Here is a 20069-nt window from a genome sequence, read left to right as displayed (position 1 = left end):
TCATTAGATATCCATGGCTCTAAAGAGGATATTGTGGATTAGAGTACAATAGACTCATCCCCTATAAAAAAGTATAATGAGGAAGAGTATTTGACATAGCATTTCCAACTCTATTTCCCAATGGAGTTGTATTTCCAATGCATGCACTAATGCACAAGGTGTATATGCATGACTAAGCCCTACATTTGATAAGGTACCATGATCAGAGATGCTAAAGACATCTAATGTTTTATTTATAATCTTATGATTCGACATCATAGTCATAGACTTGATCAATCTTCTTTAAAAATAATGTGAAAGAGAACATATTGCCAATGATTGAAAACCTTTACATAAACTTAATCCAACTCCTAGATACATAATTGGGTAAGTGCACCAAGTTGTGGTGCCAAAAGGGGGGTATAAGTGGCCACTTTTCTTTTCTTTTCTGAAATCAACAATTTTTGAGCTTCGACAAGAATTTGAAGATAGTTACACTCAAAATTTTAAGATATGACAACAACAAAAGTAGTCATCCTTTGAATCTAATTTCTAAACTACTAATTTTTTTCAAAAATGGTTTAATTTTAGGTCCTAAAAAAATGGGGCCACAGAAATTGGTACTATTTTTTTAGAAAAAAACATAACATAGTGCAAAGTGTGGTCCCCCTCAAATTTTAACTTCTTTTTCAAAATTATTTAATCGCTTTGGTCAAAAGTACCTAACACCGTGTAGTTTATCCTAGATTTTTTATGTAATTTTATAATATGTATTTTTTTAATGAATTTGTAATTGGACACATCCCAAAAACATGAAATATCTGTGTGCTCCCCGATAAATGATTGAAAACTAATCTAAAATCAAAACTTTTTTATTTTTTCAAAGTGTGTAGAATGGAGTCTAGTTTCTAACAAACTAAATTCTTGTGAAATTTGATGAATGAGCTAAAATATACACCCCAATTAGTACATGTTGGTTTTTGAGAGAAAATGGACATACTTTCAAAAGAAATTATAGTTGAAAGGCTTGAAATAGTTCAAATTCAAACTAAATTATATGGTTATATAGCTAACATAAAGATCTACAATATCATGTAACCTAATTTTATCGATGGTCAACCATGGGGAAACTTAAAGGAGAGCACACAAGAAAAATCAATCATTTTTGTATGCTTGTTGCAAAACACATTTTAGACTAATTTAGAGACTCCAAACCTTTGGATTGGATCCCTAAGGAAAATCCAAGCCTTAGGCTTGATAGAATCCAAAGCTTTAAATAGCGTGTGCGTGCTATTAAAAACATTTTTGAATTTAGGCTTAAATAGTGTGCACATGCTTTGTAATCCTGAATTTCAATAGAGAGGGAAGGAGAGAGGGAGGGAGAGAGGGTAGAGAGTAGGAGAGAGAGAGAGAGAGAGAGAGAGAGAGAGAGAGAGAGAGAGAGAGAGAGAGAGAGAGCGAGAGAGAGAGAGATGTGTGAAAAATATGTATTAAAAGAGAAGAGTGGGAGAGAGATTTAACGAGAGAAATATGGAGATGAAGATTAAGATAGATACATGAAAATATATATAGAGAGAGAGGGAGAGATAGAGAGAGTATGGGATGGGAGAGGGTGGGAGGGAGGGAGGGAGAAAGAGAGCGAGAGGGTGGGAGGGAGAGAGAGAGAGAGAGAGAGAGAGAGAGAGAGAGAGAGAGAGAGAGAGAGAGAGAGAGAGGGGGGGAAGAGAGAGGGAGAGGGAGAGACAGAGAGAGACAGAGACAGAGACAGAGATAGAGGATGGGATAGGGTGGGATGGAGAGAGAGGGAGTGGGATAGAGAGAGAGAGAGGGTGGGATAGGTAGGGGAGAGGGTGGGATAGGGGGAGAGGGAGAGACTAGGGGATGGGAGACAGTGGGATAGAGAGAGAGAGGGTGTGATAGAAAGGGGAAGGACAAAAAAAACCCTAGTCCACTAATGCCTATACATGTGTCCATCCCTATATCTTCTCCTTTCTACAAGGGGAAGGAAACAAATCCCTAGTGGTCTTCAATCATTGTGTGGAGGGAGATGATGGGGATGATGGGGTCTTCATCACACACTCGCTCTTCATCTTGTTTAGGCTCCTCTCTAACTCGAGCTGATACAAAAAAGTATATATGAATCAATAATTATTATACATTGAAATCAAATACAAAAAATTAATTATTTTCCTACCGTCATCAAATAGTCACTTTGTACATCCACCTCAAAGGCTCGTAGATGATCAAGATTAACAAGGCCCTATAACAATTCAATCAATATAATCACTTGATCATACTTATAAATACCATTTGAAAATTCAATACTAACTTTTATAAATAATAACTAAAATTATGAAAACTCTTTCATACCTCGATCAATGGCTCTAAACTAGCCATCGTGGTAGCAACTCTATGATCGATGGACTGGCAAAGATGAGGAGGAGTCTCGACGTCAACAACTGCAAATCATATAATACAATTTACATGTTTTTTATAGAATATAATATAATCAAATGAATTAAATTAGCATGAAACAAATGTACCTCTATGAAGCTCATATCATGCCTAGGCTCAAAGTCCCTTGTGAATGTCAATGGTCCAGTAAAGAACTAATGCACATGGATAAAAAAAATTGTCAATCCTTCATATGATTATTTAATAAATATATATATATTAATTTAAATGATTAAATCAATACATATATGTTGACTCGTTGACAGGATGTAAAATGGGGTTGGGGAATCTATACTAGGACCATCAACACTCTTACCCTGAATTGTGAACATTGTCAAGACATGCTAATTAATTAGTTATCTACTGTACATATGAAATGTGATCAAATTAGTTTATTATAAATGTAATTTACCTACGTGTCAATGCCAAATGTGTCACTCATGAACTCATTAGTGACTAGCCCATCATCCATAGTGCCTCAAACGTGACAACCAAATGTGCATAAGGATTTACATGACGTGCACATGTGACCATGGTGTAAAAAAAGCTCCTCCTTAACTAACGGATTGACACAATGAACGAAGGTTTGTATCAAAGCATTGATAGTCCCTAGAGTATTGGTCTCTACATGTTCCTTCACAACTAAAGGAATAATGACATGCTCACCCTGTGGCTTGACAAAAGGACCCTAACTGTATTAGGGTCACAACATGCTCTTGACCTCTCAAATGATGACCCCCCCACCTCTACCATGAGAATTTAACATGTCAAAATAATTGGGGATCTCCCCAAGGACAAATTCACAATACAATTTCTTTAAGAAACACATTGGAACCTCATGATTATTGTAGGGAGGGGCATCAAAGACCATCCACCATCTATCCCAAAAATTATTTCTAATACCATCATCTATGCACTAGTGGACGGGGAACCTTTTAGTTGTATGTTTAACATTGTCTATTTCTCTTGGCTTTTTAAACAATGCACATATGATACCTTTCACTATGTTCTTTTTTCTTACATCTTTTTTGTTCTTCTCTCTTAACATGCCAAATATCTAATTGACCACTAACATAAGCTATATGGCTCATAATGGGCTCAAGGGAGGATGTCAATTGTGCTCTCATAAGATTAGTTTTCTTGCAAGCTTTCAACCTACCAATGATTGCTTCTAATTCATTTTTCCCTTTTTCTATTTTATTCATTATATTGTCTTGGGTGCTAGGAGGAGGTCTTTCATGGAGGTTGCAGAAGTTCTTGCTCTTTCTCACGAGGGTTTTCATTTTGATCTTGTGGAGGGTTTTCATTTTGATTTTGTTGATCAAGCTGGGGATTTGGTGGTTGATTTTTCACATTTCCTGATAAGAAACCAATTGTATTTTAAATAAATATATATTTTTTTAAATAATACTAATAAACATACAAAACAATCCAAAAATAAGAGTAGAAAACATACTTGATGATCTTGATCTTGATCTCTGGTGACAAGGAGGCATTTTGAGGAGGAGAGAGAGAAAATATTGGACCTTATACAAAATGTGTGTGCATTTTTGGGGGTAGAGAAGGCAACAAGAAAGAAGAAACAAAAAAAATGATATGGGTTGCGGGATGCAGCGCATAAATATTACTTTCAAAAAGTGCCCACACAGTATTGCAAATTTGAAAATTAAAAGTTGTGTGCCATTTTTTTGGCTCCACAACTTGGTGCATTCACCCAATTAGCTAAAGAACTAATATAGTTTGGCTCTACAATATGAGGCACGTGGTCATACTAGAATAAGCATCATGCTAAACTAATGGACATGATCAACCAACTCAAAAAACCTACCTTCTTCTTTGCATTAAGTGTGATAGATATTAAATAACCAGATCAATAAAGATTATTGAAAAATACCATAGTGGAAATGAAAATAAGCAAGCAATGTTTAGATAATGCCATTAATAATCCTCATACTAAAACATTAATCTTTTAGTAGTTCACAATATTTTTTTAATAAGTAATTGAGAAGCTCCTTGGTGCAATAGATTGGTAGTACATAACTAAAGGGCAACATCAAGGAACTAGGCATGTACACTAATTTATTTGGCTCCCTGATGCACTAGACATGGATAAACTTGACCAACATAACAATGAAAAAGTCAAACATGCAAGATGATATTTTGATAACTATGTCATTGCATGAGATCCTCACAATGCATCACATAGAGGTAACATGGTGTATCAATCCCCATAGGACAATCCTTGCTAACTAGACACACATGCAATTTTTGTTGTAGACCTTGCTTGTGATTATGAGGAGTTGGTCAATCAAGTCCAAAGACATACCAAATGTAGCAAGCATACATGCCTATGCAAAAAGGGGGACAAATTAACATGAAGGCACAAAGCCCTGTGAAATAATAACAAACATCTATATTATCCTATGTTAGTACCAAGGAGACACAATATGAACCTAAGAGAAATTATAATAGAGTAAATATCCATAATCTAGAGATGTTTTCAATTTGGAGAGCCAACGTCAATTGCCAACCTGCTATTTCTTGGGTGCTTGTCCTTAAATACATTGCCAAGTACATAGCAAAAGCAAAGAAATGATTTGAGATATGACATGCTAAAAACAACATCTCTAGCACAAAAATAAAATGATCCAACCCTCATGACATGCCAAAAATTCTTGTTTGAGATTATTATAGAGTGTGATACATGAGCATAAGAAACATGTCATATGCTACAAAGCTACCACTTGTTGTTTGTAGTAGACATTTCATCTCTTTGAATATTGGACAAAAAGTGCTTCATTGAATAATTAAAACACTAGAAAGCAATTTGATACAACCCAACTACCTACATTCTTATAAAGACAAACATTCAGAGTTAAAAACTATACAACACTACTTGAATATGCAAAGACCTATTAATTTTAGTGTTATAAGTAACCCATGCTTTTGGAAGACAATACAAATATAACAAAAATACAATAAGCTTTCCACAAGATATAAAGGTTATTGCAAATGTGCTACCACGATAAATTGAAGAATCTAGACATATTAATAGTATGAAGAGTGCACACAGAAGAAATCCCTTATGATTATTATGTGAACAAAAGTCATGTTAGAGATGCATTGCAATATAAATTAAATATGATTTGTATTACCATGCATTAAATAGAAGGAACAAATAGTGAAGGCAATTGTTAATGTCTACCCAAAGTTGTACAAAATCCATGACTGTACTTCATAACACTTTCAAACAAATTTTTTGAGAGAGCTTTTATTATATAAGAACTTTCGTAATATAGAACGGCTCACTAAAGAGATGATAATCACAAATTAGACACAAATGCATGCAATGAGATATGATGTATGGTACATAATCACATCATTGATTAGAAAAATAACTCTAAAGAAGAAGACAAGAATGAAGAGCAACAAAAAGCTGACAATAGTGCAAATAGAAAAATAGACATCAACAAGTGGGAACTGTTTTCTTAGATGTGCCCAACAAGTATTGCGTTGCTACATGTCCTTGACATGCTCAAAAGTGTGAGTTTAATACAAGCATCAAATGAGACCATATAATAATCCCGTTACATGTACATGAAATCCCTCCACATTCTATAAGCATCAAGTAAGTGTATGACTATAATAAAAATATCCCAACAAGCTCCAAGCATGATTTCTCTATTTTATCACAGGAAAAAAGGCTCACACTCCAAATAACTAATAATCATAGTATGACCTACTCTAATAAATGACTACACATAATCATTTAGGGAACCATAGGTACAAGGAAATCTTATTTAATTTACTATATCAAAGAAGATTAAATATGATATGTATTACCATGTATTAAATAAAAGGAACAAACAATGAAGGCAATTGTTGATGTCTACTCAAAGTTGCATAGAATCCCCGAGTGTACTTCATAACACTTTGAAATGATTTTTTTGACTGAGCTATTATTATATAAGAACTTTCGTAATATAGAAATAGATATAAGGCTCACTAAAGAGATGATAATCACAAATTGGACACAAATGCATGCAACGAGATATGATGTATGATACATAATCACATCATTGATTGGAAAAATAGCTCTAAAGAAGAAGACAAGAATGAAGAGCAACAAAAAGTGGACAATAGTGCAAATAGAAAAATATACATCAATAACTATGAACTATTTTCTTAGATGTGCCCAATGAGTATTGTGTCACTACATGAGCTTGACATACTCAAAAGTGTGAGTTTAATATAAGCATCAAATGAGACCATATTACAATCCTGCCCCATGTACATGAAATCCCTCCACATTTTATAATCATCAAGTAAAAGTACGACTATAATGAAAATATCCCAACAAGCTCCAAGCATGATGTCTCTATGCTATCACAAGAAAAAAGGCCCACACTCCAAATAATTGATAATCATAGTAGGACTTGCTCTAACAAATGACTATGCATAATCATTTAGGGAACCATAGGTATAAGGAAATCTTATTTAATCTCTTATATCAAAGAAGTATTGAACAATAGAACAACACAACAAAAATGTCAACTATTGATATTGACCCCAACAAGGGTTGCTACATTCAACATACATGCATCGACAATACATTCAAAGCTCATCATCCCTATTAAAGAAATGCAACCATTACAAAGCCATGCATTAACCACATTCTAAGAAGAGTTGAAACATGTTAAATATATCCTTATAGATGAGATGAGATTCATTGGATGAAAAATACTCCCAAAATTGACAATCGTCTAAATGAGGCCTTTCCCCATCGACAACATGCATATTTTGGTGGAATATAAATGATGAGATCTATTAGATTTCCACAATCGATGTGATATTGATATGATACTTTCTAGATTAGATTGTGTAGATTTTTTTCCATCAATGTTTTGGATCATACTTCGTGATCCATCATTAGGACATGCAAGAGAGCAGATCTGATAGTTTCTGTATTAGAATGTGTAGAATTTTTTTCATCAGCATTTCAAATCACACTACGCGATCCATCATTAGGATACAAAGAAGAGCATACATGCATGCTCTCTTGCATATCCTGATGATGGATCACGTAGTGTGATATGAAATGTTGATGAAATTTTTTCTCACAAATGCTCTCTTGCATATTCAGATGATGGATCATTAAGCGTGATTCAAAACTTTGATGAAATTTTTTCTACACAATCTAATCCAAGAAACTATCATATCAATATCAATGATATTGTCCATTGACCTAGCACAATTGTTTCCTATTATGGATAAACCGATCTATGCATCACATTCTAATGCTAAGTTATTGTGAGACTAATTTACAACGATTGTTACTCTAAAAATATTTTTTTCCCAAGCAGGTGAGAGAAACACACAAGGCAAATTTCGTTGAATGCTATAGAATATCTAAGGCACAAATCCAATAGTAAATGATTGGAAGCTACTAATGACTTGTACAAACATACACCTTACACAATCTAAAAATAAAGCATTTGATGGTGCTATACACTTGTTCGTAATAATGATTCAGTAAAGCTACACAATAGGAAGATGTTGAAATCATTGAATAGCTCGATCACACTAAGTACACCAATGAATTTTGCAAGCAAAAACAATAATATAGTGGATGATGAACAACAAGAAAAATATGTACTCATTTGTAGAGTACAACACATTATGCTTGCAACAAAGATATGGATAGAGGCAACACTTGTTAATGGAGCTTTTTGTGAGGTTGTTGACATTGTTAACATGCTAGGCTGTAAGCTACACAATGTCTCCATGTATGTTGTCATATGTTTTGGTATTTATTAGGGCTGTCATGGAATGTACATGGTCCAAAGACCACATCGATTGTTCTTGTCACATTAGATAGTTGAAGACAACTCTCACTCACCATGTCATGGGCTATCATGATACATAAATCACAAGGGCTTACACTACAAAAAACAACAATTGACATTAATAAAATACAGAAACAAAAGAGAATGACATTTACAACTATATCTAGAGTGAAATATATAGATAGTCTTTGTATCCAACCCATTTTACCTTCAATACATACACTAAAATGCAAAATAATCCATATACAATTAAATGAAAAATAGAAAAATCTCACTTAAATCAAGTGACACTAAAACAAAATGAGAAGAACAAGAATATATATACCACTATTGACATAACCCTAACATCATAATAATTTTTAAGAAGTATTTTTGTTTAAAATCTCGTTCAAGTCTAATTGAAATAGCCATAGAGCACTTCCCTTAATTAACATACTTTGTATATAATGAAAGTACCGCAAAAACCATATCATCTGGAAACAATCTACCAAAGCATTGGCATACTTCGTTGTACAGGCTCATTCACTTTTTTGGGTTAACCGCGCAGCGGTGACCTGCTGTTACCAAACGGCAAATCCGGATTCGGTCAGTTGCCGTGAATTTTGACGGATATTGAATCGCCTTTACATGAGAGCGACAAAATTTCTGTACGACTACCCCTCTGTATTCATATGTTTTCCTGTTTTTAATTTTTTACGTCTTCAATTTATTACTTTCCTCCTACCCTATGTGAGCTGCCGTCCTTCTGGGCCTGCACGCGAGAGCCCTTGATATATGGTCTCCTGTGGAATCTCCATTAACACAACAGAGATGCCTCTTCTTCCAATAGTTTTTACTATATTCTAGAACATTCTCTTCATTATATTCTGAACCTTCTGCCCGGCGATCTGATTTTTGGTTTTTGATTTCAGTCGAAGTCGCCTTTTAAGGCAGAATTTCCATTGATTACGTAGTTTACGAAGCCCTGCTGATGTAATTGAAGATCGATTCATCATATTTTAAGATCTAATTAAAACTTCAATAACAGGGAGAAGTCTATTCGGTCAGCGGATTTCTATGCAGATGTGGTGAAAGCCTTTATTAAAATCAGTCGCGATGCAACCAAACAGACCCGGCGTGCCGAGCAGGCCACCAGCTCAGCACTATTCACCCTTTTCAGCTCCAGGTACGTTGTCGCGCAACCCTAATTTTAAGATATACATTTCTTCTGTTTTTCCCATATTGTAAAAATGAAGGGAACATTGTCCACTTCCTTGAGCATACTGGATCAAACTTTGCAGCTTCTATATAAGTGCAATTTAACGTAAATCGGGAAAAATATACCTTGAACAAAGATCATCGGACTCCCGATGTTTTTGAAAGAAGAAAGAAACTTTCATTTGAGTTTATTTCAGTAACGCAATTATAACTCTCAGTTTGTCATCGGTCAAGCTGGCAAGCACCCATCCATATCAAACTTGTGAAACTTAATAAGGTCCAGTTCATTCCCAATCTTTGTGACGATGCTGAAACCTAAGGAGTACAAGTTTGAATAGTATTTGGAGCAATGTGAAAGGTCTTCCTATTGGCATGATGTGTCCCTCATATGCTAAGTTCGCATGTTGGTTAGGCTTCGATCTGGTAAATTACCTTTAACTTTTATATTAATTTTCAGATTAGTGCGAATAGGTCATTTGTAAATTAGAACTATTAAGCATTATTTATGCGTCTGCAAAGCATTCACGAGAGACCGGCATGCTGGTTAATCCATTCTAGTTTGGAATAAACAGGCTGCATTAATCACCGGGCAAAAATTATCCTGGATTCCTGGACTTCATTTTGGTTAGGCAACAATAAGAATCTATACGGTGTAGATAACGTCATCTTATTATTATATATACTGAATACATGAGATCACTGGAGTGGATTGTATCCAAAAGGGGCAGCTAGAGGATGCCATTTCCCTTCCTTTATGCAACCAGTGAAAAGCACAAATTGTGATAGAAGCAGAGAGATATGGGTGTTTTATATGGTACAGTGTAATGGGGGACAAAAATGAGCAGATCATAGTCTCACTATTCAGATTATGGAAATGACTGAACAAGTCAAAAAATGTAATTTGACTCAGCAAGATGGTTGCTCGGCGACAATTCAAACCTCCTCACTTAATCTAAGTAGGAACTTTATAGTCTGTTGGGTTTGAGCAGCGTTGAACTTGGGTGTACATGGCCTCTTGAGGAGAATATAATAATTGCGTAGCAGAATAATATATTCAGCAACACAATAGCTATAGTAATTTCTTCTTATCAGAATTCACATGGTAGATTTAGAATGCTGCTCAGTTAAGTTACTTATCCTAGCATTTGTTCAGTTTTGGTCAAATAATTGTTGGGGATTGCCTAAACATATAAAAATCAGAATCTGTACATATTTTCAGTAGTAATTAAGTTCAAAATACGACATGATATAACATGATTGTCATGTCCCCACCCAAAGATTGCGGTGTTTACAAATAACATCGTGGCCTTTATCATCAATAACTTGGGCAACAGAATTAATAGAGGATATATATTAAATGAGTGGAGGGTTGATTAAGATTAAAAGGAATATTATGATCAGTGATTATGAAAACAAACACATTCAAAACAGCACTTAATTATGAACGGATGTATTCTTTGCAAAGGCTATGATGTAAGTGAAGATGTGTGATTCCCTCTCATCTGAATATATGAAAGGTAGAGCAAATCGTTTGGGAGATCATCGATTCAGAAATACATTCGGCAATAGATATTATTTGAAAATCAATTCAAGCAGCAATTATTTATAAAGCATTCAAATATTGTTAACAAATTGACTGGTCAATCCATCAAGAAATATTAATTAACAAAGCCAAATCAGTGATAGCCTAGCAAATACATCAAGTCATGAGTTTTGAGTTCTGGCCTGTAGGCAGTATTTGTAAATTGTTAGGGTGAAATCCCTTCATGCTCATGAGATTCTGAAGGACTAAAACCCTTTCACGTTCTTTACAACTTTGGAAGAAAACCCAAATCTTGGTCAAGGACAAGAATCTTCCAAGGTGGGCTAAAAGTTGGAAGGATGAAAAGCCTTTTCTGTTCTTTGGCAAACTAAGGACAAAACCCTTGGTAGCTTTATTGTTGAGTTCTGTTACAAAAGCCTCTAAATTCAGCATATTTGCAAAGTTTTCTGGAGAATTCATGATTTGATCACGTTTGAGTATTTTCCTATGATTTAGTGATCTGGATCTTATTACAAATTCTGAATCTTTGATAAAGCTAACATCAGTTTTGTGTAAATATTACGGTATTCAGGCATATCAAAACTTTGATCTTGCAAACCCAAGGATAAAAAAGTATGTGCAATTGAGCCAAAGAGCTCAATGAGACTTGAAGGGAGAGAGGAGGAGAGTAGAGGCAAGTAGCAACCTAGTTTTGGGAAATCAACTAGGTGATTGTGAGGTAAGCCAAGTAAATGAATTGAAGGCTATATGGAGCGACAAGAACAAACAACACAATTACTTCTTTAAACAAATCAAAATATGAGTAATACAATAAGTGCTTGTAGTTCTAATCAAACCAAGATGTTGGTTTAAATCACTTTGAAAATATTAAATAACAATAGGACTCCATTAAGATCTTCACATAAAATAACACAACCAACATTCTTACCTAGAGAAGATCAATCATTGTAAGAACTAGACATGTCAACAAATGACATTGATGAATGTGTGGAAGCAATTCAAGAATTGATCTTGACCTTAGGAGACATATTCCATTTAGAGAATATTGCAAGGTCAAGAAACACCTCAATAGGGGAAGGAAGGTAACCCAACAAAGATTTATGACAAAGACTAAGATGAGTCTTCCTTCTTTTGATGGTTGGGGAAAGAGCATTGCCTGAGCATGAATCCAAAAACTAGATACTAGTCCTATTATAGAAGACAAAGCTATTAATTTTCTCATTCTTCATTTAGAGGGAATTGTACCTAATCATATAGGGGAATCATTAGAATGTCACATATGATGACTTAACATAAAAACTCATAAAAAGGCTTGAAAGGAAGAACCCAAAGATGCATATTAAGGAGTTAACATGACTAAGGCAACAAGGTACCATGGAAGGATATCTAACAAATTTTTTATTATTGCTGAAATTAGAGAAAAGTTTATATTTATTAGATGACTCTTCAAGTCACTCAGGGGATTTATTAAATGATTGTTCGACAAACAATTAAGTGATTCTTTTTTCATGTTCTTTGACAATATATTGGTCTATAGTAAAACTAGGGAAGATCACACATGACACATTGATGAAGTAGTGAAGATACTTGAGCAACAATTGTATTTGCTAAGGCATCCAAATGTGAATTTGGAATGGATGATTTATTTTATTTGGGACATAAGATCAATGCCCAAGGGTTTTGCGTGGATGAAAAAAAAATTCAAGGCAATATTAGATTGGCCATGACCAAAGATCTTAACTTTTTAAGGGGATTTTAAAATTTTCAATGGTAATGGCTCCATTGACAAACTTAATTAAGAATGGTGCTTTTTAACGGAGTAAGAAGGCCCAAAGATCTTTTGACAACCTTAAAGAAATCTCGAGTTCTTGTCTAGTGTTAGCCATTCTGGATTTCTCTCTCTTGTTTGAGTTAGGTTGTGATGCTTTAGGGGAAGGTACCAGAGCTGTATTAGTTCAAGCTAAACACCAAATAACATTTGAGAGCCGCAAGCTTAAGGAGACAAAAAGGAATAATTGATTTATGACAAAGAAATGCTAGCTATTTTGTATGCTCTAGCTGAGTTTAAATGATGCCTAGTTTTTGGATGATTTATCACCAAGAACTACGATAATAGTTCGAGATTCTTTTTTAACCGAAAGGACCTAAATGATAGACCAAAAAAAGGGTTACAAGTTGCAAGCCCGTGCCTTTAATATTGAATATATGAAGAGAAAAAGTAATGTTGTGGCTAATGCTTTATAGCGATGACCTAACCTACGTTCTATTATTGACATCTTTGTAGTTTGAAAAAATTATTACTTGTGGAATATGTATTGGCAAATGATATATTGGAAGGGTAACTACAAGATGATAAGTACAAAAGAACTCATTTTATACACAGAATATATCCCACCCCAAGATCGACAATGAAAGAAAAGATTATGAGGGCATATCTTTATACTCCATTAGTGAGTCATTGAGGTTACCGCAAAACTTACAAGCAAGGGAAATATTTTCTTGGAAAAGCCTTAAAGAAGATGTTTTCAAGCATAATAAAGAATGTATGGTTTGTCAAAGAAACAAGATAGAGTAAACATTTCCAGCCGGTTTGTTACAACCTTTGCCAATGCCAATGAAAAATGGGAGAGCATTTCAAAGGACTTCATTGCAAGACTTCTAAAAGTGCAAGGAAAAGATTGTATATTTGTGGTGGTGGATTGGCTAATATGCACGTTTTAATACAATTTCTTTTAAGTATAGAGCATCACAAGTACCTAAAATTTTCTTTAGAGAAATCTTTAGATGACATGGGCTACCCAAAAACATCTTTAGTGATAGAGATTGTTGATTCCACAATTTTTTTTGGCAAGAACTAAAGTTGGTTGGAATATACCTTACCCTAAGCCCTACTATTACCCACAAATGGTTGGGCAAACTGAAATTGTAAATAAGTGGCTTGAAGGATATTTTGCAGATTGATGTCATAGGGCAACAAACATATTGGGTCAAATGGCGGCATCTCTGAGAATATGATTACAATTCTACTGATCATATGTTAATAGGAATGAGCTTCTTCAAGGTACCATATGGATATGAGGCAGTATCATCTGGTGATTGGCTCTTACAGATTGCAGAGTTGTTGGAGCAAGAGACTTTGGTACAACCAAGTAGGAATATTTTAAACACCCTCAATGATGTTTTGAAAAAACATTTGAAGTTGGAGACTTAGTTTTTCTAATGTTGCAACCTTATATATAATCGTGTATAAACACAAAGCACGATTGCCTTAGAAGACTTTAAGAAGGATCAGCGCGGTTGCTTATGAATTGGAAACACTAGAAAACTGTCAAATTCATAATGTCTTTTACGTATCTTGCCTCAAGAAGATGCTAGGTCAACATGTTACACAATGCCTGTGTTTACCCCACTTGATGTTAGGCCATTTCAGAATCAATAAAAAATGTATGCTGACTGACTTAGATCTGAAAGATCATTTGAGTTGGAGACTTGGTTGTTTTAAGGGTGCAACCTAATAAACAATCTTGTATAAAGGGAAGTGGTGTTGAGAAAATCAAGCCACAATTTTATGGTCCTTACAAGACTATATGAAGGATTAATGAGGTTGCTTATGAATTGGGATTATCAGCAAATTATTAAATTTATAATGTCTTTCAAGATTCTTTAAGAAGGTGCTAGGTCAACATTTTACACCATGTTTGGAGTTACCTGCTTGATGATGAGGGAAAATTAATTTTGGAACATGAGGGCTGTATTGATAAAAGAGAAAAGAATTTAAGAAATTAGGCTATTCCAGAATATTTGGTTAAATGGAAGAATTTGGTTATGGAGGAGTGCACTTGGAAGGAGTAGAATTTCGTGATCATTAAATTGTTTCTGGACAAGCAATCTCGGGAAGGACGGACTATAATGCCCCTGTCAGAAGATCGTCGACTTTACAAATAGAATCACAGCTTTTATCATCAATAGCTTGGTTGGTGAAATTAAAAAAGGATAGAGATTACATGGAAGGAGGGTCGATTAAGTTTAAAACAAATATTATGATCCACAATTACTAAAACAAACACATTCCACAATAGCACTTAGTTATGAAGGGGCACATCCTTTGGAAAGGTGTGACCCCCTTTCATTTGAAGGTATAAGAGAAACCAAATCATTTGGGAGATCATCGATTGAAAAATACATTCAGTAATAAATAGAATTTAAAAAATCAATTCAAGCAGCAATTATTTTAAAGCATTCAAGTATATTCTTAGAAGATGGACCTGTCAATCCATCAAGAAATATTAATCAGCAATAGTCTAGCAAATACATCAAGTCATCAATTTTGAGTTCTAGGTAGCATATTTCCCAGACTCAGAGGCAGAAAGTACTCAGCAAACCAATTTTTTTTGACTTTGCAAAAACATGACGACAACTTAGCAAAAACTTGACAACTTAGAAGTACTAAAACTTAAATTTTTTAAAATCATATTGCTTTTGCAAAATTCAATTACAAAATATATTAAAATTAAAATTTTACAGCTCAAAAGAGAGAATGCATAGTTTAATAGCAAAAAAAAGTTCGAAAAATGTATTTTTTAACAAACATTTTCTTGTGTAGGAATTTATACCCATACCCACATATTTCTCCTGTCTTCAAATACTAGAGAGTTTAACTTTTAAAAACTTGTGGACCAAAAACATAGAGTACTCAGAAACTTAGAGACTCACAGAGTTTGCAAACTATGCTAGGTAGTATTTGCAAATCAGAAGGACAAAATCCCTTACGGGATGACAGGAATTATAAGGACACATCCCTTTCATGCACTTACCGAGTTTAAACAAAGGTCCAAATCTTGGTTGAGGACAAAATCCCCTGCAGAGATAAATCCTTTCATGCTTTTTACCAAGCAACAGATGAAACCCTTGGAATCATCTTATGAATATTAATTTTATTCTATATAGAAAATAGTATAATGGTGGAAGAATGAAGATGGTTGTAATGAAAGTTCATTAGTCATGACTATGAGTGAAAAGGATAAAGCAATTGAAGAAGAAAAGTTACAAATTACTAAATAATGAACAAGAGTCGCATGCCCAACTCTTTGGAAGGCTATTAATTAACTATAATACAACTACAAACGGGTCTGTAGTTTTAAGAATTATAAGGACAAATCCCTTTCATGCACTTACCGAGTTTAAACAAAGTTCCAAATCTTGGTTGAGGACAAAATCCCCGCCAGAGATAAATCCTTTCATGCTCTTTACCAAGCAACGAATGAAACCCTTGGAATCATCTTACGAATATTAATTTTATTCTATATAGAAAATTGTATAATGGTGGAACAATGAAGATGATTGTAATGAAAGTTCATTAGTCATGACTATGAGTGAAAGGATAAAGCAATTGAAGAAGAAAAATTACAAGCTACTAAATAATGAACAAGAGTTGCATGCACAACTCTTTGAGAGGCTATTAATTAACTATAATACAACTACAAATGAGTCTGTAAACAACAAAACCAAAGCAACTACAATAGTCTGTACCATCAACTTTCAATATATGTTCCCAAAAAATTCAGATTACTTCTGACTGACCAAGGCAGGAATTAAATGCTGCATGTATCTTGTTTCTATATTTAACCTTTTATTGTTTGATGACAAAACACAGTCTTATCTCATTTTATCACAGTGCTCTTGTCTTTTTAATGGTAAATAAACAATTTCAGATCCAGCAGCAGGGATGACATTTAGATCTTATCTTCCAGGTTCAACACAAGCAATGAGGCCTGAACAGGTTCAAAATCCCAAGATTCCTGGTCAAGCAGGCAATCCCACAGGACCTTCTCTTCAAGGTTCTTCTGTCTCCTTCCCACCCTCAGTTTCTTCACAGGGACCAGAACAAAGGATGACACAGTCAGTAAGGCCAAATGGTCCTGCCGTACCATTTCAACCATCACAGCATTTACCATCTTCTGTTGTAGGGCCTCCTCCACCTTTTGTACGTCCTCCAACTGGGAACTTCATGTCAAGTCAACCAACACCACCTCCACCGGTTTCTTCAACAAATCAACATTTTATTCCTTCTCAAGGTCCACGCATACCTTCTGCGGTCCCATCTCCATCTGTGCCATTAGGTCCTCCATCACAGGCAACAAATTATGCACCCACTAGAGGGAATATCCCTCAGCCGCCAATTCATTATTCCCCACAATATACTCAAGGTGTACCTCCTTCAGTTTCTACTTCAGGACCACCTATCCAGCAATTAATGTCACAGCCATATTCAAGTGGACATGTTCCACAGGTTCCTTCATTTGGTCCACGTCCATTTCCTATGTCTCAGCCTGGAATTCCTGGACAGCAACAACATTTTTCACAGTTAGCAGGTCCTCAGGCATTTCCAGGTGCAGCGTTTCAGCCACCAATACAACCTTCCTACATTGATGGTCAGCAAGCCAGAATACTGCAATCTTATCCAACTGCAGGACCTCCTACAGGAAGCATCCAAGGATTGATTGAGGAGTTTCAGTCACTCTCAGTGAGCTCTGTTCCTGGATCAGTAGAGGCAGGACTTGATCCTATTTCACTTCCACGACCTCTGAGTGAAGCAGACATGGATGTAACATCATCAAGTTCAGTTTTTGTTTCAAATTGCCATCCGAGGTATCTTCGGTTTACGACTCATGCATTACCAAATTCCCAGTCGTTGATGGCTCGGTGGCATTTGCCTCTAGGGGCTGTGGTTCATCCACTTGCTGAACCACCAGATGGGGTTAGAGAAAATTTCTCTTATGTTGTTATTTCATTCCTCCAATAATTTCAATGATCTAGTTTTAAGTGTTATTGTCTGGTCTTATAATTACAAATAATTTTTTTGTCTCTTTTACAGGAGGAGATACCTATTGTTGATTTTGGACCATCTGGAATTGTAAGATGCAGAAGATGTCGAACTTACATCAATCCCTATGTCACATTCACAGATAGTGGCAGGCGGTGGAGGTGTAATGTGTGTACATTGCTGAATGAAGGTAAGTAGTAACATCTACGTGTCACTTGTGCTAGGTGTATTATTATGGCTTTCGGTTTTGCTTTTCTCTTGCTTTGCCAGTTATCATATTTTTGTACTCAATTTGTGCTTTGCTGAATGAAGGTCAAAGGCAGCATTATATTTCTTTTCCTTGGTGTAAATTTTTTATGATAATTTCTGGTGCTCTGGTTATTTTGTCACCCTCTTTCATTTCTACTTTTTCTAGTCTTGATAAGGTCCTGACTCCTCATAAATGAGTTACTAATTTGAATGTAGAGGGGTATTATGTTTATATACCCAATACGAACATTGTACAAAGTTGATAGAAATAAAAAGAATTTCCCATTTGGGGTTACACAATGGGGGTTTCATATCCCAAACTGGTTTCTTGATTGGCTGTGAGCTAGAAACACTATCCTTAACTCTACCAAATGTTTGGGCTCCACTTTTGAAACATTTTTCACATAGTATATTCCTGTAATGAAAGGCATCTTAATGTTTCTGTTTTTAGATATATTATTAGGGGTCTATATATGGGGACCTAGCTCATCAGTAGTAGGAGGGACCACAATAATTTTAAAGTCAACAATACCATCTTCAGGGACTGCAGATAGTTTAAAATTGCCATTCAAAACATAAATTTAAATAGTAGATATCATAGAACCTATACCACCAGCTGCATAAAACTAATGTAGTCATTCCAAATGCTGGTAGCTCACAGATATCTTATCCAAAAAGAGAAGAATACTACTAAATCCTATTCCAAGGAAACAGACTAAAAAGAAATGCCACCACAAAATGTACCCAAACCCTATTATAAATATGATTCCCATAAAGAAAAATATTTTCCATAGAATGTACAAAAGCACCATTACATACGCTAAACTATGGCAGATAATAGTAAATACTATGAATGATTTCCGTCCTTGAGCCCTTGTGAGCACACCATCCTTCAGTAATGCCATTGTATGACCACCGTATGTCAAACCACCATCCAGATCTTTGACGAACACTGCAAGAATTTCATTATCAAAGTGCATTTCATGAATATCATTTTGTAGCTTCTTACAAACTGCTTGCATTTCTTTTCCCTAAACAGATTTTCTCCCTCTTATCTCAAACAGAAATCTACTTGGCACTCTGCCATTAAATGTCCTTTGTCTTTTGTGATCCTCTGATATTAACACTTGTATGACACATGCAATGCCCCCTTTTAATCTGCCGCACTGACTGTTCTAGAGTGCTTTGTTAGCAACTGGATAGGAGTCAGTAATTGAATAAGGTAACTGAGTAATGCTTTTTCGTTTATTGTTTGGTGATTAGTTTGTTAGTATAGGAGTAGCATAATTGGAACTGTAGTTACTTTCAGTTGGCTAGGACTGGATAGTTAGCTAGGACTACAATAATCAGTGAATGTGGTTGGTTAGGATCATAGTGTGCTGGAAATGAGGTGGTCAAGTGTTTGGAGTTGCCTTAATTTATCAGTTTACTACCCAGTTTGAGGCCCTGGATTTGTCAGTTAACTTGCCCAGCTATTGCCAACATTTAAGGGTTGTGATGCCTTTGAGTAGGGATTGCTGGGAAGTAGGAGCTTGAGTGATATAATGCTCCAGGCAGAGGAGAAGGGATACAATCTGAGATATATAAAACAAAAAATACTTCTTTTCTCGGCTAAACATTGTGTTTCAGCAGGAATGGCTTGGTGAAAAATCCTATCAGGTGCTGAGACCAAGTTTTTTGAGGATGGAAACCTTTAAGCAGCAGATTGGCGTTTAGACTTACATCTCGAATGCTAGTAGTGTCTCGTTCTGCATGTTGGCATGTTTATCATGCTCTATTATTTTGATGAATATCTGTTTGCTCATGTATTGTTTTGAAAAAATACTAAAAAATTATGTCATTTTTTACAGTAATTCTAGGTTTGTTATTTTGTAAGTTTTCACTTTCTTTATGACAATACGATTTCAGACCTCATCAATGATGACTACCACCTTCAACTTGTGTTTAAATCTCTACCGAAATCATTTCTCTGAAGCAT

The 20069-nt window shown here is 35.1% G+C and overlaps 1 protein-coding gene across 1 annotated transcript in view; it reads left to right on the top strand.

Moving 5' to 3' along the window:
• The first annotated feature begins 8960 nt into the window (after positions 1–8960).
• The window catches only part of ERMO2 (Sec23/Sec24 protein transport family protein), a 74854-nt gene continuing 63745 nt past the window's right edge, over positions 8961–20069 (top strand). Inside the window, exons 1-3 of the mRNA XM_089825095.1 lie at positions 8961–9444; positions 16770–17776; positions 17894–18032. Coding sequence (XP_089681221.1) covers positions 9375–9444; positions 16770–17776; positions 17894–18032 — 1216 coding nt within the window. The 5' untranslated portion in view covers positions 8961–9374. The remainder of the gene's footprint in view (positions 9445–16769; positions 17777–17893; positions 18033–20069) is intronic.

The sequence above is a fragment of the Cupressus sempervirens genome, chromosome 4 (assembly GCF_028749045.1).
Source record: "Cupressus sempervirens isolate cs-2001-9-10 chromosome 4, ASM2874904v1, whole genome shotgun sequence".
NCBI classification, from domain to species: domain Eukaryota; kingdom Viridiplantae; phylum Streptophyta; class Pinopsida; order Cupressales; family Cupressaceae; genus Cupressus; species Cupressus sempervirens.
This window is presented reverse-complemented; position numbering and strand designations above follow the sequence as displayed.